Here is a 25,406-nt window from a genome sequence, read left to right as displayed (position 1 = left end):
GAGAAGAGTTTTTATATAATCTAGCTAACTGTTTTTCAAGCCTGCCTACCGTCACAAACGTAAGCCTGTGAGCTTAACTGGGAATGGGAATCCATCAAGGTGAGATCTTTATCTCACATGAGATTAAAAAAATAAAAAATATGAAATAAAACCTTGTAGCTGCTAAGCATGGTGGGGGATCTGTGATGCTATGGATCTGATTTTCTTCAAAAATCCCTGGTAACCTTATCAGAGAGCACATCACCAGCTCTTTTTGATGTCAGAACATTTGATTTAAAACTCATGGGTTCTAATTGAAAATGTGATATTTTAGTCCCTCAGGAGGAAAATAATCCACAGTATATAAACAAGTCATCAAATCAACTCATATAGTAAATTGTCTAACAGACACAAAGTCGAACTTCTATTACATAAATCCTGTAGAAAACCTGGAAGATTGTAATTGAATGCTCAGATGACCGTCTTATTGCATCCTCTGACAAATAGGAGACTCTGGGCCAAAATGGCGGCAAAAAATGGGGAGTATAATTAATCGATAAGTGGATATTAAGAGTTGTTTTTTCCTCAATTTTGCAGTGATAGATTATGCTGCTGTGCTAAAAGATAAATTAACTTTAAGAATGCCAATAGACATGGAAGGATGCTATATCTGTCCATTCTCCACCTGCTGTTATACCTTCAGTAGTTGTTTTATGAAACCATAGACCCGGTTACACTCATCCCTTCCATCATTAACATTTCTCCAACAAAGCCGCCAGGATTGTTCCAATCAGGGGTTCTCTTTAGCAGATCATCCCAGCAGGCCTGCAGCCTGAAGGCTGGGCTCCTTCCAGAATGTAAACAATCATGTGGCCCCACCTGCTGCAGCGGCTCATCAGCAGCAGCGGCGATCAGCTGGCCGGATGAAGGCTCAGAGCGGATTACCGAGCAGACGGGTATTATTGTGTGTTTACTGGCATCAGGACCCTAGTCTTTGTGCTTTACTGATCAGACATCAGAGTGGACTTTCTCCAGCCGCTGACGCTCCCCAGAACAGGGTTCTGTCATTTAAAGTCATTCAAACTGCAGCTTTTTACACTTGGGGCTGTTTTATCTCAGGATTTAGGTAAGGTTTCCTTTATCCTTTATACTTATGGCTTTATTTGTCATATGCTGTAGAGATCTCTGTATTTTTCCATGAAAGTTCATTTTCTCTCACATTAAGAGCAATATTGGTTTGTGATTGTTCATCTCAGAAATGTGTAGATGTGAGTGAGTGTTCCTTTGCAACCTTTGGCATTCCTCTACAACATCCATGATCTTCCGCTGTGGGTTAAGTGGTCAGTGTTGCTGCAGAGGTTGGGATTAACACTCCTCCTCTCCAGGTTCAGATTATCGGTCACCCGAGGCGGACCATCTGTACGTTTAAACAGGCGGGGAAGGGGATGTAGGGGGAGGCGTGTGAGCAGATGTTTCAGAGGGGTTTGAGGGCAGTGTGTCTCCACAGCTTTGGGGGGGGATTCATCACTCTAGGATTTCTCTGTGTTGGTTCAGCTCTTAATTTAGGAAGACATTATCTTTTATCGAGCGTTGATAAGGCCGGATATCCGCGGCCACGCTCACGCAGGCTGTCTGCAAATTGCAGGTGTGTGAGGGTGGAAGTATAGGTGAAGAGGCGGGGGTTGCTTTGGGGTTGAGTCGGCTCCTGTCTGGGCCAGTACCAGCTAAATTACAGGACCGAGGCAGGCTGAGGATGCAGGATCCCTCCCCCTCTCCACCACTGCAGGGCTGATACTGTAGCAGTCAGGTTATTGGGGGATAATCCTGCTTCCAGATCTTCATGAGGAGGAAAAGGAGATAACTGATAATGCAGTGATTTAAAGAATGAAATGTGATAAACAAAGGAAAAACAACTCAAGGGAAAGCATATTTTTATCAGTATGGTGTCCAGACATTATGGGGATCACTCAGAGTGACTGTGGAGAGAAAGAGAAAGCTCCCCTGGTTCAATGAGCTGACAGAAGCCATGAATGTTTTCTTTGGCCTCATGTGGGACAACAGCTGAGCAATAAAATGCCTTTAAAGGCTTCCCCATATGTGTTCTCATCGCAGCCCCATCACAGCGTTCCTGTATAACTGAAACAAATTCTTTAGCTTTGGATTAAAACTGCTGAGAGGTTGAAATTAAAAGCTCTGTTAGGTTCTGGATCAGCTCATCCCTTCTCCTAGTTGTTCTGGTACCTGCATGCTGGTGTTTTCATCCTTTGCTTTTTCAATTCCCATCAAAAAAATAAATGATTGCAATACCTCTCAGGGTATTTTGCAGCATTGTATTTCTGTACTTTTATATCTGTTCTGGTACAAAGTGACCAAAACTACAAACCTAGCTAAATAAATAAAATAAATCTATGTCATTTTTTTAAATAAGTGTATTTTTTCTTTATTTGAGCCAGTAAGACAAATTTCCAATGGATTAAGGTAATGCACTTTTAAAATTTCTGCTATCTTATTTTAGGTGCACAGTATCTAACGATCTTATTTTAAAGTTAAAAAAAAAAAGGTTCATCTTATTTAGCTGCAGAGATAATGTCATTTACACTTTTTATTTTATTTATTTTATTTTTTTTTACTTCTTTTAGAAGTTTTTTGCAGTGAAGATACCAAACAGGTCAAATGGGAGGAGTCTCCAGCACCCTGTGTGTTTGTGTTCCTGTTGCTGTTGTTGTTGTTGTTAAATAGGTTCTTGGCATGCTGGAGACATCGGGGGTCATTATAGGGCCAACAGTTCATCTCTCAGCAGGGAGGAGAGTGAATGACAACACTAACCCCCCACCACCACCACCACTATCACTGACTCCTTAACTCTCCACACCTCTCATCTGAACATCATACTGCAGTTGCTTGTTTATCAGGGTTAAAATACATTTGCAGTTTGTTGGGGTTTGTTTTACTCCATAAATATGTTTCCATTTGCATCAAAATAGGAAGAACAAACACAGTGAGCACTGACTCAACATAAAAAAGTGATATTTAGCAAATTAAATAAATTTCTGCAGTAAATTCATTATTTTCTCCTTTTTCTCATTTTACAAAATTATAACCTCAAAGTTCTATGTATTGGGATGTTGGGTGGTAGACCAGCTCAAAGTGGTGCATGTTTTTGACTTTAACTAATTGCAATTTGCTTGCAACCAGTCCCTGTTTGGTTGCTGCGTTGCAAATTCATAGAAAGGTTTCAGCTTTTTCAACTTCAGCGTTCTCCCTCCATGCGGTACAGTGTTTGATAACACCCCTGTTCTATCTAGTAGCACAAGGGGAGAGCAGAGCAGTAAACGCCATCACCGCATGGGATTCACCGCAGGCCGCTTTCGCGCCCTTTCCTGGGCAGTTTACACAGGGATGCTATGTAAATCCACCGTCCTCACCACAGACACAGCACCCGATCTGAATCCACCTTTAGATATATAAGGTGTTAAAAACCAAGTAATAGGGATGCATAATAGGGATATTGGGATTTTGGCCGATATCCGATATGCCGATATTTTAAAACTCATGTAGCCGATAACCGATATCGATACCGATGTTAAAGCTGGACAAAAATAAGTAGTCATTGAAAATAGCAGTTTTGTTATCCATTTCTGACACTTATATCAAATTGCACTTATATCAATTGCTGATATCAAATTGATTTTTAAAAACGCGGTATCGATCTATTTTACTTTCAAAATCTCGTGAAATTTCATTGTTCTGTTACAAACTCTCGTGATATTTTGCAAATTCTTGTGAGATTTTGTTAGTAAAATAGATCGATACCGCGTCAATATATCAACATATAAAAATATGGCAAAATTTTGTGAATTTTCGGGGGATTTCGTAGCATAACAATGACATATAGCAATATTTCATTAGTAAAAGAGATTGATATGGTGTTTTTTAAAGGCAATATATCAGCATATGAAGATATTGGGATATTTTAATGTATCAATATTTTTTCCCTCGTCTTTAGAAGTTTTTAAGTCTTTAAAAAAGAAGTTTTTGAGGAAGAAGAAGAAGTAGTATATATATATTTTTTTTTTAGACTTTAGAAACTCAGAAGCTGATCAAATATTGGGTTAAATATCGGTGGGGTGGCCGATGTCCGATATTCAGTTTTAAGGCCGATACCGATAGGGGGCCGATTATATCGTGCACCCCTACCAAATAATGGTATGTTCTTTTGATGAAGATCCAATCTACGAGGAACAGCTTTAATTCACATAGAATTAAATATTTATCTGGAGTAAAAATGTCCTTTTATATTCAGAAAGTTATCTTTATGAGCGTTACTGTTTCACATCGCATACATGTATCCACTACCTTATCTGTCCTCACTTTTCATCATTATAGAGACTTCTTTAACAGATGTTTAACAGAACTTGGTATCAGTGAGAGCACATTGATGCGTGATAACAGTATTATAGAAAAGAACTACACAGTCAAACAGCCACTTAATATTTACTGAGTTTAAATGAGGAGGAACCCCATGAGATGATGCACAGGTCCTTCCTGTTTGACCAGCGATTTATACTCCATCTTCACCTGCTGCCAGGTGATTTCACCCAAATAGAAAACATTGATCTACTATCATTCAAGCAATAAACTAGTTTTCCTCTGTAATGTTATCTTGCTAATTACCCTCTATGGCAGGCCGTTCTGGCATTTATTCATTGTCTGAATATGTATTTCTGATATCTGAAATACATTTCTTCCTAGTCAAAATTAGTATTTTATACATCGAAAAGAACATTTTTCTGAAATAAACCTTCTGGATGTCTAAAAATGAATTTCAGATCTCTGTATACTATGTTATTGTTTATAATTCTAATTATATTAACTAGAAAGAAATGTATTTCCGATATCATAAACACATATTCAGTCAAGCTGATAAATGTCAAAAAGACATCTTAAAATGTGTAAACATTTCAAGGAATATGAAACTTTATTCTTATAGGGAAATTTAGTTTTTTGACATTCTAAAATTCAGTTTCTGCTGACAGAACTGTAATTTAGAATATCTATTATAAAAGTTCTGACTAGTAATGTGATTTTGATGGAACGGAACAACAGAGAGAAGAACACTTTAAATACATTTCAAAACGGCCTGCCGTAACAGACTATATGCCCTGAACTGACATGGGGGCGGTGCCTGTGAGGGGGTAAGAGCAAATAAAAGTATTTACTCTTAAATTAGATAAATACATTAAAATGTCCTTTAGATCATCAAATGGCTGCAGTCAGAACAGTTATACATGCAGACAAAGAAGTATTGCTCAACAAACCGAGGAAATTTAATTGCTCAACTATTGCCATATTTTCTGTGCTGATTCTCAACATTCTGCCCTGGGTTGTTTAAGGCACTGTATTAAAAATAAATACGTAAAAGCTATTAATTATCAATGTTCCTTTATTTATTTACTGTTTTATTTTCTGAACAATATGGTTAATATGTAATATTATAAACTAATTGAACAAAGATACAGTTTTATTTGAAGTAAAACATAAATAATATGTTATGTATATATAGTTCTTAATGACTGGAATATTAATTCTGATTAAAAAAACAATAGATAGAGGGTCCAAAAAAATATCCAGGATATTTAAGCCCCAAAACTTTTTTCTACAAAAATTCAGATGTTTTTTTCTAAATGCTTTAGATGCCTGATGATCTTCATTTATCCTTCAGGTACTTTAAAAAAGAGAGATTAAAGACAAAAATTAAAAAGTATATATTTCTTTCTACTTTCTTGCTTGATTTACACCAATTTGTTCAAAGTTAAATATCTTAGTAGATTGTGGTGATCAGCCATCGTCGGAGTGTTGAGTCTCTCTGGTGGTGAACAGGAGACACAGGGTCACGGCTTTCAGGTCATCCTGGGGCCGTTGCATGGAAACCATCAGGCTTTCTCTGATAGCCTCAAATACAAAGCAAATCGTCCTGCAGATGCAGCAGCTGGATCCGCTGCCACAGTCTGACGTTAAACAGGTTGCCGTGACCTCTGGTAGCTGCAATCTGGGGTGAGCTATGTCTTTCTTTACTGAAAGAGACTAAAAAGTTAGCTTCTGGCTGCACTACAAAGGAAACTTGGAGCATGTTGAGTCAGACCGGAGGTTTTTCTTCATAGACAAGTGAGAGGGAATCTCACAGCAAAGATTTTAAAATGCTTCATTTATTAGATACATAAGTTGCTTTCTTTGTAAAAGCTGATTGTTTATTACTTAAGATTCAGGTGCTTTTTTATTTGGAGAAAACTCAATTTCAGTTTCATATAAAGTATCTTGGATCCTTTAGCATTTCCATGCACTATTAATGATGCATGCAGATAATTTAAGACATTAATGCATCTCTTTTGCGAATCACCTCTGAGTGCGTTACAAACTGCTGCTGTCAAACTGCTGCCTTTCATGCAGCACCTCCTTGGATCAGACGTAATGTGAGCTCTGTAACCTGAAGAGGTGTGTGTGGGGGGGGAGTAGTGGCCATACACCAGGTATTGGTCAATGTTTGTGGGGGGAAAAGTCATGCTATCGGATTGCATTAAGACCAGTTGTTTGGCTTCAGGTGATAGATACTGTTGGTTTAGTAAATAGTCAGTGTTTACCTAAGAGCTCAGTGTCCTGGTCTGATTTCAAAGTTCATTGCAATCCCATTTAATCTCCTGGAATACCAAAACAATCATCTTTGTATTCCCATACAGACAAATTAGGATTTTTTTTTTTTTTTTTTGCATGGGAAGCAACTTCCTCAGCTGGGAAGTAAGTCAGGGTCAGGGGTCAGGGGAATTTACCTGTTTATATCTAAACTGATTTTCTTCCAATGCCTCTTATATTTAATGCACACACAAAAAACAACATGAGGCCTCAATTGTGCATGTTTCTCCTGCAGCGGTGTCCAACCTGGATGTGGAGAGTAAGCTGACGGCACATTTCCGAGCTCCGTGGCGTCTCCAGAGGAATGTTTTGCTCCCCTCCACACGGCCAGCATGCGTAGAGGAGCTGCACAGGCAGGCCAACCACAGCCTGTGGTCGCTGAACCAAGGTGAGCCACAACTCCCTCCAGTCCAGATTTGAATACCCACCACACTCCCATTTCTTTGCATGTTGGCACTATTATTGATGGTAATCGTATGCCCATTGCTCATTTCAGGTTTAATACAATTCAATTCAATTATGTTTATTTATATAGTGCCAATTCACAACACATGTCATATCAAGGCGCTTTACAGTTCACTTTAAAGCTCACTTTACAGTTATATGTCATCTTTAATTATTAACTGATGTGCAGCTAATTCATGCACATTTAACGTTTCATGTCAACTTTTTTCCGTTGATGGCGCTGTGGGAGACGGCTGCCTCTCCAGTAGCTCTCCAGTTCTTAAACTTTTTTTAACCTTTTTAACCTATTTAACCCCTTTTTCTTCTACTGTTTTTTACACTACATAACTGTTAATTTAAGTCATTGTTTTTGCTATAGCCCTCTGTATTTATTTGTCTATCCTTATCCCCCAATACATCTTCCTACACCTTATTTAATTGATTCTATTTTTTCTATTGTATATACTGTGTCTAAACATCCTCTTTTTTCTTGTATGTGCAATTTTTCCTGCTACTGGAAATACAATTTCCCGAAGGGAGTAATCCCAAGGGATTAATAAAGTCAAGTCTAAGTCTCTAAGTCTAACTCCTTTTTTTCAGCTAATTTCTTGCATATTTTAATTTAAATGCTTATTGTTTTGTTTTTGTTTTTTTTGCTAAAGGTGTATTTTACTCCACATTATCAACTCTTGTGTTTGACTTTAATTTGAGGCTAATCTTTGGTAAAAATCTCTTTTCTCAAGTAATCTAGCTTTCAAGCATCTATGATTCTAGTGTTATTCTGCCCTCTAGTGGACATTGCACTCCAGTGCACACTAAGAGATTTTGCCAGAAATTATACCTCCTCCTTTTTTTCATGTGTGTGTTTTTTGTGCCTTGTCTTTAAAATGTGGGTGTTTTCAGATCACCCAAGGAGGGAGCACAGAGGAAACATCTCAGCGCTGCCCCCGATGCCCATGTACCCCTCCCCTATCATCGAGCCAAAACAAGACCATCGGGGCAAAGGTGTAACTACGGTGAGACTACCATTATATTTTAAATATTATCACTTTCGGGTTTGAAAGGTTAGTCTGCATGAACAAAAATCAGTACATGAATTTGTTTTATTGAAAATCCTGCTAGTCGATATATATATATATATATCTAAACACTCAAGGTATTACATTTTAGCCTTTGGGCCATAAAAACATCTTCCTGGTAAAGATGTAGCTCTTTCTTTGCACTCTGAATGTCATGACCTCTAAGTTCACATTAGTCACATTAAGATTTAGAGAGCTGGACCAACCAACAGAAAGTAGTACGTAACTGAGAAGTAAAAAAAAATTTTTTACAAGTCTGAATCAGCAAAGCACATTGTGTAAATAGAAAGTTAAATAGAAAGCGGCCCATGGTTACTCTGGATGAGCTCTAGAGATCCATAGCTCTGATGCAGACAGACAAGAGTCCCAGACTTGTTTTCTTGCATGGGAAAAAACGTGTCCCACTGCAAAACATTGCGGAAGCAACACCATGAACTGGGAATAAGCTTCCTCACCAGGAGACAGTAAAGCTGCTCAGAGTGGAAGGAAAGCTGCAAACGGCTAGAAACTAAAGAACCCTGACAAAAACTAAAAACAACAGAGGAGCAATAGATTTGACTAAAGACTACCCTGGAGGCTGGAGGTTCACCTTCTGAAAAAAATACAAACCCTGAGCTACAATAAAACTCAATTATGTTATTAACTAAATATTAAATTCAGTTTATTTATATAGCACCAATTCACAACACATCATCTCTAGGCGCGTAATGATTCAACCAGATCATACAGTCAGATTGATTCAAAGTTGATCGCATTGATTCATTGACTCTTCAGCAATCCTTCACACCAAGCATGCGTGTAGCGACAGTGGAGAGGAAAACTCAATTTTAACAGGAAAAAACCTCCAACAGAACCAGACTCAGTGTGAGCGGCCATCTGCTGAGGCCGACTGGGGTTCAAGGAGATAAAAGTAGACAATTTAATGCTCTAGAATGGCAATTTACTATAGAAGTGCAAATTTAAAGAACATAATCTGATTGGCTCTCAGCTATAAATACAGCAAAAACTGGTCTTGCAGTTTTGACTCATAAGCTCTTATTACAAACACAGGTTGCACTTTTTACAATTCATGTATAAAAAAAAGAACGTTGTATTTTCTATTGTTGTAAAAATAGTTACTTACTGCATCTAAACCAAATAAAATATAGAGTCACTACATAAAGAATTACTAATGAGTTACATTAATTACAGTTATAACTGAGCAAGCACGCCCCACTGGCATATATACGGTGGCCCTGAAGTGCAAACTGCAACTACAAATCTAAAAGCGTCACTACATTAAGAAAAACAAAACTACATAAAGCAAAGCGCAACTACATTAAGGAAAACACAATTACATTAACCTACCGGAAAAGGTAGGTACCAGACGGAAATATGAGACATCGCTGATTGGACGACAGCGCCGTTTGACCCTTGAACCGGAAGTCATTCTGCCTGCTACGGCTTTTGAAAACATGGATATTGTCGGCGCCCCAAACATAGCTGCCGTTATCCAGGAATATTTTGAATAAGGACATAAGTACGAGGTGATACTGGATATGCTCGCGACTAATCACGAAATTTCAGTTAGTATCCATGTTTTCAAAAGCCGCAGCAGGCAGAATGAGTTCCGGTTCAAGGGTCAAACGGCGCCGTTGTCCAATCAGCGATGTCTCATGTTTCCCACTGGTACCTACCTTTTCCGGTAGATTAATGTAGTTTTGTTTTTCTTAATGTAGTTGCGCTTTTAGATTTGTAGTTGCAGTTTGCACTTCAGGGCCACCGTACATATAAGCTAGTATGTTGAAATTCCTCTGTCTGGAAGCAGGATTGTTGGTTTAAATGTGACTTTAGCATTTTTTAAATATCGCTCCTTTAAAGTGACATTGCAGTTTATTTTTTCCCTCTCAAAGCTGCCAGAGAGACAATTTAGAGATGCAGCCACTCAGTTAACACAAACACAGGTAAAGATGAAAGCAGACTGTGTATCATGTGTTTGTGCAGGGAATGGATGGCTGCAGATTTGTTTTCATCAGTGCATCCAAGGTTTCTGTTCCATCCACACCAAGCCTTACCCCCCCCCCCCCATATTTATTTACCTTGTGTCAGCACTGTGTTCATGCTTGATATTTTCCCCTTCACTGTGTCATTTTTGTTTCTATGTATTTTTTTATTTGTTGTTTTCTTCACCGTGTAATTTAGTTCGACAAAACCCGCTCCTCTTCCCCCACCGAATGTTGCCGCCTCTCTCCCTGGAGCAGAAAGGTACCGGTCCTCCCCTTCCTCCTGGCTCCTGACTCCTTCCTCTAACACTTTTTCTCCACCTGACCTTCTTTTGTTTGCCTCTGTCTGATTTACATAATGAATTTCTTTTTGGATGCATGTCCTTTCTGCGTTTTCTGGCATTCTTAGTATCCTCCCCCTCCTCCCTGTGGGGATAATGAGGTCATAAGAAAAGGAGACATTTATGTTAAGTTTCATCAAACTGGCTTTTGCTGTTCCTGTGAAGTTTTAGGTTGAAGTATGTGAGGAATGTGTGTGTGGACCACATTTACAGTCACCCTGCTCTAATGAGAGGGTTGACTTTTGGGAGCTTGTGTCTGTGATTACCCATGGTCCTCCTGTGCTGCGGTCTCCTCACTGCAGCAGCTGACAACCTTTGAGCTGTTTGTTTTACCAAAACTGGTAGATTCTGGTGGATAGAGACAAACCAGTGCAATTTCTTTTGATTTCCTATTCTGTTTCCTCCCATGTCCACTCTCTTCCTCTTCCCCCCCTCCTAACTATGCTTGTCCTTCCTCTCAGACCCTCCTCGAAACAAATCAGCTGTAAATGGTCCCCCTTTGATTTTTTTTTCCACTCATTGCTAGAAGTTACCAAGGAAACCAGTTCCTTTTGTGGGCCAGGGTTTTGTCAGGGTCCCATTGGTCTGCTGGGAACTGGGAGCACAAAGGCTGCAGAGCTGGTGTTAAATGGGGGTGGGAAGACTTTAAGTTGCAGAGGTGGGAACCAGTTCAGCCTGATTATCACTCCCAGTTTCACATGTGTCTCCCTGTTAGAAACTCAAGGTAAGGCACTGAAATCCTCATTCAGAAGGTAGTCATAGGTCTGAAGAGGTCCGAGGAGTTTGGAGCGCATGCAGTGACGGATACTGAAGCTCAGAGGAATATTGCCGTAAAGTTTTTCCTGACTCATATTTCTTGAGGCTCGTTTAAATGCCAGGACTTCGTAGATCCGCTGCAGATTCTCACAGCATGACCTAAGTTTCCCAAGGCTACACGTTGTCTTAAGCATGGATCTTGTAGACGGTATTGTGACATCTGTTGGAGTGTGAGCCAATGTTTTTATTGGTCCAAAGTACTTTCTGCAAGCTTGAACACCTTCTTTTTCCTTTTGCATGAAAGTCTGTTAATTTCTCCAAATGCTTCTGTGCTTTTTGCTCTCACTTGCTTTGACGCATGCTTTTCATTTCCATTGCACTGCTGTATGAAACTCAGCTGCTAGAAGGGGAGGTGTATTTATTCATCATCTCAGAGACAGAAATCACTTTGCAGAATAATGTGAAAAAAATTCCAGCTTCATCGTGTTTTCCAGATAAACTCATAGGTTAGTGGTTCTCAAACTTTTCCAGCAGGCTCAATAACAGTAGCAGAACAACAGAACGTGAAAAATATGTTCTTCTGAATTGGCAGGTTGATTATCTGATATTTTTGGTCCGAATTTTGTTTTACCTTGTTTAAATTTTGAGTTAGCGGGTTGAAGTGAACAAACTTGCAGTTAAATCAAAGGCTTCTCACCAACCACAATGTAAGTTAAATATATATTATATTTAAAAACTTTCTTTCTTTACTACATCTAAAGTAAAAAGTAGCCGATATGTTATTGAAAAAATTATAGTTTTATTAGCTAGTACCTATTCCAATTAATAAAGATATCAATTAAGAAATCGGACACTTTTTTGAACTTGGATGAGAAATCTGATTTATCTGGTCTTTATCTTTGTACTGGGATCTCTAATTCTCTTTGCTCCTCTCCTTTGAGAAAACTTTGCAAGTCAAAAATAGATCCAAAAGTGTAAAAAAAACAAACCTTAAGGCATCTTTTGTTTGTTAGATTCTTCAAAACAACCTGTTTTCTTTTATGGTGTCTTTAATGACCTTCATCGGTGATTCATATGAGATGATTTTCCCAATCTTGAATGAGCTCCCAGAGGTAGTAATAGAAATAAAGAAAAACAATTAAATGAGGACGTGTGTCAAAAACCTTTAATTTAGTTTATATACTTGCAAATAATTGATACTGCCACTAAGGCAGCCCAATTAACACTATATATGAACCAGTTTGAGAACCATAAACTGAGAAAGTCTCTAAATGTATCCACTTTATGCTACACATTACCCTATCTGAAGCTGAGTTTTATTTTCTCTTTAACTCCCTTCTTTCCATGTAATCTCACCATAACAGTCTAACCATGCAAATATCCATCTGTTGCAGGCTGCGCCTACTGACCCCGACACTGACGGGGTGGCTCTAGGTCACCGGTCAAAGTTTCCCATCCCTAACACCCCCTCCACCCTGGACAAGCAGACTAACTGGTCTAAAGCTCTGCCGCTGCCCACCCCAGAGGAGAGAATGAAATGCAGCACCCAAGTCATCGCCTCATGCATCATTCCTATTAATGTGACCGGTAAATTGGATTCATCAAATGTTTTCGTTTCCATCTGTAACTGTAGGTAAAGGCAGAGCACTGGAACCTATCTTCAAGAAAACTTAAAACATTTTTTATGAGTTATGCTCAGAGATGGCAAAAGTACTCACTTTCCGTACTTGAGTAAAAGTACAGATACTTGTGTTAAAAAATACTCTGGTAAAAGTGGAAGTACTGATTAAACTTCTTTACTCAAGTAAAAGTAACAAAGTACAGGCTTGTAAATTTACTTAAAGTATAAAAGTAAAAGTAGAAACCACTTTTTTCATGCCGTTGCCTACATTTTAAATGGATGTCTGCCAATAGGACTAGATCTCCGTTGTGTTCATTTTCAATCATCTCGTCGTCCATGCTACTATGCTAACGCCACCGCCACCAAGCTGCAATGATTTGCCGCCAATGAATACCGCCGAATCTGTCGATTCATCTTGTAGTGGTGCGTCAAATGCAACGTAGATTCCCATCCAATTAGACTGAATTTGGTATTGATGACGTGAAAAATAATTACGGTAACTCCATTGAAATGATTCAAAACTAAAGTAACGAGACAATTTTTTTAAATGTAAGGAGTAGAAAGTACAGATATTTGTGTAAAAATGTAAGGAGTAGAAGTAAAAAGTCGCCATAAAAATAAGTAGTAAAGTAAAAATATCAGAAAAATCTACTTGAGTACAGTAACGAAGTATTTGTACTTTGTTATTTCCCATCTCTGGTTATGCTTAAGGATATTAAAACACATTTTAAAATATAAAAAAGAAATCTTAGATAAAAGCAGTGTGACTGCAGAAAGCTGGAGAAGCTGCAGAGAAGCCGTTGTTTTTAAGTAAATGAAAGCAGAAAATGTTGAAAAAAAACTTTTTGCATGATTGCAGTTCAATTTCCTGATTTCCTGCAGCTACATTATAAGGTAGCAACTGAAAATAGAAGGCCTAATGTTATTTTTGTGCACCTAGAAAAGAGAAAACATGGGTTATTTAATTAATTATCATAATATTTACCAATATTTGGTTTAAAAAAAACAAAAGGCTACATTCTTTAAAAAAAAAGATATAAACCTTAGTTTATTTTTGCTTAGTTTATTTTTGCTTGCTTTTCTGAATGTTGTTTAAGCATACTGAAAGGTTCTAGAAAAGCTACACTAGAAAAACTATCCAGAAATAAGTAAAGATTTCCTAAATAAAGTGTATTTACCCTTAATTTGAGTAGGTAAATGAGATGATTTGCCAACGTAATGAGTATTTTTCATCTTAAAATAAGATATTTAGATAAAATGCACTTGAAATAAGACAATGCAATTCTTATTTTAAATGTAAATTGTCTTGTTCTTATGGCAAAATGTCTCTTACCTTCTCAATTTAAGAACAAATGTACCTATTTTAAGAAAAAATGACTTATCTAGATTTAGATTTTTTTCCAGTGTAGAGGAAAATTTCCAGAATTTTCCAACTTCAGATCTTAATGCTAGTTTTTATGTTAGCCTTCTTAACCATGTTGTTTCTCTAACAAAGTTAACTTAGTATACAAATGTTTTATCTACCATATTACCCTGTGGCACAAAATGAAAAAAGGATTTAAAAAAAAAACATTTTTTCTGATCAAATTCAAAACTCAAATGAGTTCTGAAATTGACCAAAGATTAGCAGAGTATTATAGAGGAGCTAGCTGAAATAGCCACACTACGCTAAAGTTAAAAAGTGCCCTTTAGAACGTCGTCTTTTACATTAAATTGGTCATAATCTTGTCATATCACTCAAAAAAATAAGTAGAATTTAAAACTTGAAACTATCACATAAAGCACTTCTAGTTATGCTATAAGAGATGAAGCTAACCTATAAAATGTCACATAATTTGTCAATATATGACAACTTTTCTCCCATTAAGATAAAGATTTTAAGTTATTTTTCATTAAATCAGAAAAAAAACTCATTTTAAAACAAACGTTTTATTCTTGGTAGCGGAATGTGCCTTTACAGGCAGTAATTTTAAACGTCCGAGTCATGCTTTCTTCTGGGTGAACCCTGTTTCCCAAGCTTTGACACTTTTTTGAATTGTGAAGAGGCCCAGCGCTGTGACATGAATGGCAATTAGTTTTGTTCAAGTGGTTAAAAAGATCTGCTTGATGTTATTTACTCTCGCTCTCACTGACTGAAAAGGGGAGCTGTGTGGCGACATGGGCAGAATCGGAGACAGTTGAGGGTAAAAAAATGCACATTGTAAGCAGAGTTCTGCAATTGCTATGGTGCTGAAAGACCCAACTTGTTGTCACATGATGGTCATAATGGGATAGAAGGGCGGCAGGAAGATTAGCTGGTAAACTTAAGCAGAAGTTTTCAGCGAATGCATTTACTAATGTGCATTGCTTTTTTCTTCATTTTAAATGTTTTATTTTACCATTTCTTTTCATACCTATCATAATGTTATAGCTCTAAAGCAAATAGCCGAAAACTCTAATTCTGAGTCTAAGCAGCTACTGTGGCTTTATGTCCTTTCAGATCTCTTGACAGTCTCTGCTATTTTTGTACAGCACCGTATTTAGTTCAGTCATTCTCTATATTTATTTAAATGTTGTCGTTTTATGTGACAGCATGAGAGTTAGAAAGGATTCTTTGCATTTGCAAACCCAACAAAGATTCCTCAGATGTCCTGTCTCCGCTGCAGGGGTTGGCTTTGACAGAGATGCTAGTGTGCGCTGCTCACTCGTTCACTCCCAGTCTTTGCTTCAGAGGAGACGGAAGCTGAGGAGACGGAGGACAGTCGCCGGTGTTCCCAGACAGGTGCAGGATTTTGGTAAGTATCTTATTTAACTCTAGCGCTATAACTCTAATACATGTCAAGTTGTGTTATTTGAGGCGTCTAGCATCTTTCTTACCCCATGGACCCTATATTTTCATTTTACAACTAGGACCTTCATATATTTTATATTTTTTGGTGATTTTTAGCTCAGTTGTGTGAATTTAAAGCCTATGTTAAGTTTTTATGTTTTACAGATCTTTACAAAAATGCACAAATATCTTAAAATATGGATGTTTTTTTTGTTGTTTTTTGTTTTTTATTCAGTCCTACTAAGTAAAAAGTTCTCAGATACTTATTTGGTTGAAATTTCTGGAATGGCTGGAAATTTTTACCAGCTTTGTCCTCCTGAAAGCTTGAGTTTCTGGTTCTACAGCTTCTATTAGGTTTTTCCACTATCCTCCCATTAACTCTCACCAGCTCCATCCAATCTAAAGATTTCATCCCCACATCATAATTCTGTCACCACCATGTTTTGCTGGGGGGATGCTCTTTTCTATAGACAGGACCTGTAACTGTCCTCTATTGCCCTGTTCTGCATTGCATTGCATAGAATAGAATAGAAAATCCCTTTATTGTCCCACAATGGGGAAATTCTGGTGTTTACAGCAGCAATTATAGAAAAAATTGTCACAAATATGGACCTAAGAAAAATGTATAGGAATAACATAAGTTAAAAGATGAACAATAAAATACTGTACTGTAAAGTGTTTTATCAATATAAAAACTTTTAACCTGTAGAATAGAAAACCAATATACAACTATGGACATTTTTCCAGTAACGGATATTTGAAAATAGCAGCAACACTGCAAAAAAATGGAAATCTAAATTATTTATTTTTGATTAAATTAATTGCATTTTTTATTAAATTGAGGAGATAAGTGACACACTTTGCCAATGGAACAAGACCATTTACATTTGTCTTATTTCAAGTGCATATTACCTAATTATCTTTTTTTTTTAGGCGTAAGAATACTAATTCCATTGGCAAATAATTTTATTTATCAGCTAAAATTAAGGGTAAATACACCTAATTTAAGAATTTTTAAGACTTAAATCTAGATGGTTTTTGCAGTGAACATCAGAGATGTGAAAATGACAGGTTTTGATCTGGTCAAATAATCATTATCTTAAGACACTTTACAAATTTTAACTCATTTTAACTACATTTGAATTTTGTCCAACTTATATAAAAAGGACAGTCAAATACAAACCGTGTATCCTCCCCCTTTACTTTACACTAATAATAAACTTTGTTGTCGTCTATCAAAAAAAAACCTTTTGGAATATATGGATGTTTTAAATCTAACTCTCTAATACAAGTACATGTACCTAACATAAAACTCAAGTCGTCTATGGCATTCTTTAACACACACCTTTTATTTTATATATTTATTTTAAGTTAAAAACGAATTAAAGATGTTCTGAAATGAGATAGATTGTTTCTGTAACTCTCTTACTTAAATTGTCCTCCTTTCCTCCCCAGACTCTGATGACTCCCCTGGCTCCAGGGAGCGGACAGTTATTGTTCACACCACTGCTGATATAACTCCTTCTACTGCACAGCTGTCCAGTCATCTGACCACCAGAGATTCAGGTTGCCAGACTGAAGACTTCCTTTCCTCGGGTGCGCCGTCTCGAAGGAGGATCAGGGTCCAAAGAGGTCAGGGAGCATCACTCCTGCTGTCCTACTCAGCAGGCAACATCTCCTGCCTGCCTGACAGCCCTGAAGCCATGTTTTCTGGCTCCGTGGGAGACCGACTGCGGTCGCGGAGTCTGCCCCGAGAAAGCAGCAGGATGAGGATGATGATGATGGACAATGAGCATAATGACAGCGATGAGGAAGAGGAGCTGGCCCCCTTTAACTCCGAGGCGTTCCTTCCTGGACGCGGTGAGTTGGTTCTAAAGGAGGAGGAAGAGGGCACGGATGACCAGGCTGTGTCCCAGCGTCAGCTGGGGGGATTGAAGTACACGCAGCTGTCGGACAGTCCGGAGTGCAGCTGGATGGAGCGCGCCAGAGCTCAGCTGCCCAGGAAAGCTGACATGGGCAGCTGTGAGATCTCATCCAGCTCGGACACCTTCAGCAGCCCTGTTCACTGCGTCTCAGCTGCAGGCGTTCTGGGAAGCCAGATGGACCATAAGGACGACCACCAATCGTCCAGTGGGAACTGGAGCGGGAGCAGCTCCACCTGCCCCTCCCAGACCTCAGAAACAATCCCCCCTGCTGCCTCCCCTCCCCTGACTGGCTCCTCGCACTGTGACTCTGAATTGTCCCTTAATGCTGCCCCTCATGCTGCAGAAGACCAGACCAGCTTCATGCTGGACAGCTACCAGGGCCTCAGAACCCATCGAGCAGGCTCTTTCTCCTCAGCAGCTATGGATATATTAGAGGAGGTAGGAGTGAGTACACCAGTGGAAGAGGAGTGGGATTACCAGAGCGCAGAACCCTCTCGCTCTCAGGATTTTAGCCCTGAACCAGGCAGGGAGGCGGATAGCAGCCTGGGCTGCCCCAGCTTCACCAGCATGGCCACCTGCGAGAGCAGCTTCTCTGACAAACCTCCATCAGAGAAATTAGATACCGTCTCTTACTACTCTGTGGACACTGAGGGCTACTACACCTCCATGCACTTTGACTGCGGTCTAAAAGGCAGCAAAAGCTTCACCTACAGCTGTGGTCCCACCGGTTCAGACTGCGCTCTGTCTGATATAAGCGGTAACCTGACGCTGGGAAGACGCTGCCTCTCCTTAAGAAAAGCAAAGGTGAAGCCCTCCCCGCCAAAGAGGAGCTCCTCCTTGAGGAAAATATGCAGCGACGGAAACATCCCTGACAAGAGAGAACCAAAGAGTACATACAGGCAGCCGCTGTCTCTGTCCACCAAGGAGAGGAAAATCCAGCTGCCTCTGTCTGCATCACAAGGCCACATGGGAAACTCTTTGCTGGTGCGAGAGCCCCTCCAGGTCTGGGGGATGGAGGGCACATCCGATCTGACTGATTTAGGCCTTTTAAGCTCCAAAGATGCACGTTCATTTAAAGACAATGGAACTGTGCAGTCAGACTATGCAGATCTCTGGCTGCTGAATGATTTAAAGTCCAGTGACCCGTACCGATCGCTATCAAACTCCAGCACAGCCACAGGTACGACTGTAATCGAGTGCATAAAGTCCCAGGAAAGCTCAGAGTCTCAGACTTCCCGTTCTGGCTCCAGAGCCACCACCCCCTCACTTCCATCAGTAGAAGGTGATTACAAGTTGACTTCCCCAGAGAAGCTGGCTGGACTAGCGAGCCCCTCCAGTGGCTACTCCAGTCAGTCTGAAACGCCCACATCCTCCTTTCCCTCCACTTTCTTCCCTGGACCGCTGTCACCAGCCAATGTGAAGAGAAAGCCCAAAGTCCCAGAGAGGAAGTCCTCACTTTCGTCTCTTTCCTGCAAGGACGTCGCAACCTCAAAGAAAGAGCTAGAGCTGCCGATGACTCCTCCTTCTCACCTCGACTTGAGTAGCCTTCACTGTCCGAGCAACAAGGACCCAACTTACAGGAACCACTTACAGAACCATCACCGAATCAAACAAAAGGATGTGCTTACGACCAAACCCGGTACCTCGCCAAACTTAGAGCCCTGCCCTGCACCATCTCTGTCTATAACGCCCTCAGTGCTTCAAAAAGTTCAGCTTCGACCCGTCAGCAAGCAGCCTGAGGACCTGCAGAGTCCCTCTATGAACTTAGCCAGCAATAAATCTTTAGATCTCAAGAGTCCCTCACTGCACAATTCCCAACATGATGATATTTCTTCAAGTGAGTCAATGCATGTCTCAAATGACAAGCTCTCAGGGGAAGCAAGTGACGAGGGCAGAGAGGTAATCTCAGGAAGCGCGGCAGCTGTCGGACTGCAGTTAGAAGCATGTTTAGACCAGAAGGATTGCATCACCCCCAACACGCTAACTGTCCATGAAACAGAGCGGCGCTCCGACTCTCCATCAACATCTGTCTGCTCCGGAGAATCCATCCCACATGTAGAAGGTTCAGGCCAGCAGCAGCAGACCGACCCACCTGAAGCGGAAATATGCCCTTACCCTCCAGTGTTACACAGCTCCCCCAAATGGTCCAAGGGTCCCGATAAAGTGCCTTCTACTCCCAGTCCTCTGGAAACGTCCCAGGAGAGCTCCATCAGCACCGAAGGCAGCAACCAAGCGGAAAATGATTCAGCCGAAAGTGCCTCACAGGACAGTAAAGAGGAATCCACAGAGGAGGCGGAGGATTGTTTTATTATCAGTAAGTCTTTTATCATCAGTTACTACAGTTACTGTCATTAAATGTAATTATTTAACATATTCTTTATATAATAATTATATATGTAATAATGTGCGCTCAATAATATTTGATGCAATAATAGCAATTTTTTTGCCTTTAATTCCTTTACTATGCTTCATTATACTTTCCTATTTATACTCTGTGTAATTAGAAATGCTGCTTATTTAAAATATAAGTTATTTTCACCATATAAAGATCATTACACAAGTTGGTTCAAACTAAGGAATAGTTAACTGGGTTGAACATAACGTTGCTGACCATGCAGGACAAGATTCATGAGAAAAAATAAAACCATTGTCTTGTCCCAGTCGCTTCCATGACTCACAATCTTTGTTAATTAAGAAGCACTTGAGCTAAAGCATGTAAAGCATAATGAGAATCAGTGCCTGCAAAGGTCACTTGGGCCTCAGCTGCAGTTAATGCTGTTATGGATGCTCCACAAAGCTACATGTCAGCCGCTTAACCGGAAGCTCCATGACAGCAGAGGAACAAAAACAAAAAAAAAATCACTGTGCAACTTTATTGGATTAGAAAGAAGAAGCGTTTGGGCAAAATCAGGCTGAGAAGGGAAGAGATTGTTGCATCAGAGCAGTTTTGATGGTCAGAGTTGCACACTTTGGACACTTGACCTGAGAGTGAATTAAGTTATTCAAGTGAAACATTAAAAAGCAACAGAAAAGGTGGAGATTTCTTCTAACAACTGCTTTTACCACCAGAAATATTCTACCCCAGTTTATTTTTTTTCATACACCTATATATATATATATATATATATATAAGCTTGTGACATGAGACCAAAGCAACTCACATGAACTGTTAGAAATGTTTACATCATCAAGTAACAGTGACTAAATCGAGGGAATGTCTGATGACTCGTGTTCTTACTGATCCTTAAGTGACCCCACGCACAAAAAGAATCCAGTTACCTTCTACTTGAGCAGTTAAGATCATCCTAAACATGACATTTCTAGGGTAAAGCATGGAAATGGCTCCATGATGCTGTGGAGATGCTTTCTTCAGTGGAAACTTATTAGACATTTAATACAGGTAGAGATAAAAAGGCTTTTATATGTGAAAACATTTCTGATGTTGACCTTAAAGGTAATTTTTGATGTAGTGAACTAATGACCAGAGCATTAAAAGGCCTCAATGTTTCTTTACAGACTCCACAGCGAGTGATAACTCAGTGTCTTCACAACATGAGTCAAAGAAAGAGGATGATAGTGTGTTTCTGTCCCCCAGCAAGTCCCGCACCACCGAGGATCTGTTTGCTATGATTCACAGGTGAGGCTGAGGTTAGATCCTCTCTGATTGCTCAGTCTGTGTTTACGTAACGTTTCTAATGATCGGCATCATCTGTAGGTCCAAAAGGAAAGTGTTGGGGAGGAAGGACTCCACCGAGCTGGCTGGGAGGCCCCGCCTCTGCGCCTCGTCGGGGAACACGCCGCCCAGCAGCAGTGTCAGCTCCCCGGTCTCTGTGGCTTCGCCCTCCCCCGCTTTAACCCCACCCGCCTCACACAGAGTCTCGGGGCCAATCTACAGGAATTTAAAGAAGTCCAGCACCTCCAACGAGGAGTTTAAACTGCTGCTGCTGAAAAAGGGGAGCCGCTCAGACTCCAGTTACCGCATGTCAGCTGCTGAGATCCTGAAGAGCCCCATCACTCCGAAATCACCTGGAGATTTTCTGACCGAGTCTCCCAAACCGTCAGAAGAACCTCTCTCCCCCCTGCAGCAGCTCCTGCTAGAACACGATCAGCTGTCCAGCCCATACCCCAAAGCCAACGCTGAGAGCTTCTCACCAAGACCCTTCCTCACATCCGCCTCTTCCAGGCAGGGGCGCTCGAGAATCCCCCCGCCCGCCAGCAGCAGCCGTTACAGCGTGCGCAGCAGGCTGTACTCATCGCCCATGCAGGCCATATCTGAGGGTGAGACGGAGAACTCTGATGGAAGCCCTCACGATGACGGCTCCACGTAGGAGGCGGAGCTTAGGAAGAAGAAACGGACACGTTTACATTGAGGACTAATGGACTATAATGAAATCTAATATATAACTGTACCAAATATGCAGAAGAATAGGTTGGGCCATTTTTATAAAAACTTAATCAGATTTCTAGCAATTTTTGGGTCAGTTTTTAAATACTTTCCAGTTTACAATTCTGTCCACAAACTGTACCTGTTTTATACAAAATAGAATCCCTATTACTATGAAATGCATTTATTTAAAAAAGGTATCCCATCTGAACTCAAAATATCCATTCTAAAATATCCAAACTAATTCTTTAGAGCAGAGATGCACCAATTCCCAGTTTTTGCATGTTGATAATGATTTTGTTTGACTGCAATTTCCTATTTAAAAGCTTCAAGTTTGAAGAAAGTTAGCATGCTTCGCACAGCTAGCATCAATAACACCTCTATCCATCTAGAGCAGAGGTGGATAATCCAGGATCAGATAGTAAAAAGCCTGTACAGAGATTAAACTCCAACTATTTGCATTTCCAGGTCCACAGCACAGACTGGTCACCTGGTTAAGTGAACAGGATGAAGGAAAACAAGGCAGAGTTTTTACTTTCTAGAGATTTTGCCACATTTTAAAATCTGGAAAGTTCTGCTATTGACCAGCGAGAATAGAAAAAAAAAGAAAATTAAAAACAATCCACTGGACATAGTTTCCAAGTTTGAAGACGTTTCGCTTCCCATCCAAGAAGCTTTTTCAACTCAAAACGTCAGGAACTGCGTTGAGTTCAAGGTTTTATACAGTAGCCCAAAGTCATCCTAGCTCTTGAACCAGCGAGAAGTTACAGAGCTTGGATGATTTTCTTTCTAATGGCATCAACCTCCTGGCCTGGGTGCCATTCCGACCTTAGTCCCGCCCACAACGTTTGAGGTCGGGAAGTTCGGTCTGGCATTGCTCAACAGTAGCGCTAGTATGCTAGCACAATATCTGGCGGGCCAATCAAATTGTCAGGGCGGGCTTTATACGATGATGGACAGATGATCAACAGTAACGTAATCAACCACGTGACCAAAGCGCGCTTGGGTGACAACAACAATGGCTGCCGCTGGAGAGTTGGGGTGAGTAGATTCTGCTATTAGGTCTGTTCTAGAAGATATCGACAGCAAATTAATTTTAAAAGAGGAACAGAGAAACGCGATCAAGGCTCATCTTCTTATTCTAGGCGTGAAGCTGCACGCTTTGATTTTTGTTGACAACAACTATGAGTCGCTTAACATACGTCACGCACTCCGTTGCTCTTATTGGTTGTAGGTCTATCCAATTGAGTGCAGAGGCATTTTTTTTCCTGGTTCGTTCGAAACACGCCCCATAATCACAGCTCTATGGAGCAGCATCAGACTCATATTCTGACTAGAATTGAGTCGGACTACGTCAGGCTATCAACCTCCTAGTTACAGATCAAAGCCAATCGTAGATAAGCTGAAAACTGTCTCGGTGCATCTCTAGTTTTAAAGCAATTGTTTGTTTTTTGGGGTTAGTTGTAGCCATGTAAACCCGACCTGTCAGACTGCCTTACTTTAAGACAGCACATCCCCTTCTTCATATAAAAAATATGCATAATATCTAACCTTCATTTTATTTCCTACAGGTGGAGATTGTTTATGTATTCTGTGAATACCTATGCAAACAAGACACACAACTTGTATATTTCCTTAAGCCACTTGTGACAGTAGTGTTACTCTTCCCTGCCCATCAGGACATCACAACCTGCTTCACAGAACTTATCTTCCCATCTTTCCGTTCATATTGCTAGTAACAGTAGTCAGAATACCTTATTTCAACTTCCTAAAACTAGTAATACTTAAAATGAAAAGGCAGCTGCTTGTTACGACATTTTAGTCATGAAATGATAGTTACCAGTGATCCAAACACAATATGTGGAGACCAGAAAGATGCAGGTGATATCACAGGACATGAAAAAGTGCTCAAAAAGCTGGAGGCGTCTGAATCGCAGTGCAGGGAGATACAATGAGAAGGTCATTTGTTTTAAAAACGGCGGCCGTTTGTGGCGGATGATGTGTGGCATGTTTTTGAATAGTCGAAAGAGGCGAGTGGAAAGTGCTCAGTAGGATCAAATAAGCCTTACTTGACTCGACGGGAAACAATAAGTGACGAAAAGTTTCCCTGGTGACAATTTTTCTGTTTTCTAAGTGGAGGATGTATAAAGAACGATCTGAAGCAGTTTAAGGTTTGCTGCTTCGCACCTCACCGCCCCATGAAATAATTCACCGCTATTTTCTATAATAAAAACTGAAATATATATTTTTATACTAGACGGATGGCCCACTGATCTGTTTACTTTTTTAATACATTCTGACAAATTAAAAAGTGACATTTTAACACAATTTTAAAAGCAAATTTTATCTAGATATCTATTTCTTTCTCAGCAATACGTTTCAGTCTTTTCTACATGCTGGTTGCGGAAGCAAGGCGAAAAGTGACTTCCAAGTATTGAGATCAAATATAAACAATACATGATTCAAATAGCTATAAGCTATAGCAGGTATGCAAAGCTGACATAATGAGCGTCGGTGTAGGTAGATTTTGGCCTTAATGACACTCCGTACTTTTCACATAACAGGGAACACAGTGAGATAAGCCTCTCAATTTTCATTCCAGCATTTTTCCCTTTTTTTTGCACTGATGATGAAATGTTTGTGAGGTTTCATTTGTCCCTAGCTGTACGCTTTACCTGAATATATTTATAGACCCTTCCACTCAGCGGGTAAGCTCTTCCTTGATCATTTTCTCACACTTAACACAATGTAAGAGTGGAGTAGTATAGCTGCTTCTGCCAAAGGCTGAAGGACATGTGCAGGACCTGTTTTGAGGCATTGGACTGTTTTATTCCTCTCTTGTTACTTGACTGAAACACAGAGTAGTACTAAAGCAGGGTCACAGCTTATGGTACTAAATGCATTAAAAATTGGACATCAGTTAAACCTACATAAACAGTACTGTATGTGTGTTTGGGAGAAGGGGATTCCTCTCTATTTTGTGTACAAACCTGTAAATACATGAACTGTTCTTAAAAATCACAAAGGTTATCTATTTGTCTCTAATGTAAAAAAAAATGATGTTTTCAAAGTTTACATTGATTTCAGACCTTTGTATATTTTCGAGTTGTGGATCACTTTGTCTTGTATTTATTTTTTAGTAAGCCTTGTGGGAATCCCATAGAAAATCTTATCTTCTGCTAAAGCACAACAAGCTGCTTTTCAAAATGTGTATGAACAGATAAATAAATGTGACTGCTTTCAAAGGGTGTGATCAAGGGTGTAACTTTGTGATGAAAATTAGTCGGGACACTCGACACGAACGCTTTCATTAGGTTTTTGTATTTTCCAAAAATGAGCTCGAACATACACTCACCGGCCACTTTATTAGGTACCCCATGCTAGTAACGGGTTGGACCC

The 25,406-nt window shown here is 39.8% G+C and overlaps 1 protein-coding gene across 4 annotated transcripts in view; it reads left to right on the top strand.

Moving 5' to 3' along the window:
- The window catches only part of nhs (NHS actin remodeling regulator), an 86,280-nt gene extending 63,374 nt beyond the window's left edge, over nt 1–22,906 (top strand). The window contains exons 2-9 of one of the 4 annotated variants that reach the window (XM_015390778.1): nt 6,902–7,054; nt 8,014–8,126; nt 10,371–10,433; nt 12,663–12,855; nt 15,535–15,663; nt 17,154–19,937; nt 21,140–21,260; nt 21,339–22,906. In XM_015390778.1, the coding sequence (XP_015246264.1) occupies nt 6,902–7,054; nt 8,014–8,126; nt 10,371–10,433; nt 12,663–12,855; nt 15,535–15,663; nt 17,154–19,937; nt 21,140–21,260; nt 21,339–21,951 (4,169 nt within the window). In that variant the 3' untranslated portion in view covers nt 21,952–22,906. Of the gene's footprint in view, nt 1–6,901; nt 7,055–8,013; nt 8,127–10,370; nt 10,434–10,462; nt 11,477–12,662; nt 12,856–15,534; nt 15,664–17,153; nt 19,938–21,139; nt 21,261–21,338 lie in introns of those variants that run through there. The other 3 variants (XM_015390781.1, XM_015390780.1, XM_015390779.1) reach the window with 3 other exon arrangements.
- The last annotated feature ends 2,500 nt before the right edge of the window (nt 22,907–25,406 follow it).

Source organism: Cyprinodon variegatus, unplaced genomic scaffold (assembly GCF_000732505.1).
Source record: "Cyprinodon variegatus isolate N-32 unplaced genomic scaffold, C_variegatus-1.0 Scaffold512, whole genome shotgun sequence".
Taxonomy (NCBI): domain Eukaryota; kingdom Metazoa; phylum Chordata; class Actinopteri; order Cyprinodontiformes; family Cyprinodontidae; genus Cyprinodon; species Cyprinodon variegatus.
The sequence above is the reverse complement of the archived record's forward strand: the minus strand, read 5'-3'. Positions and strand labels throughout refer to the sequence as shown.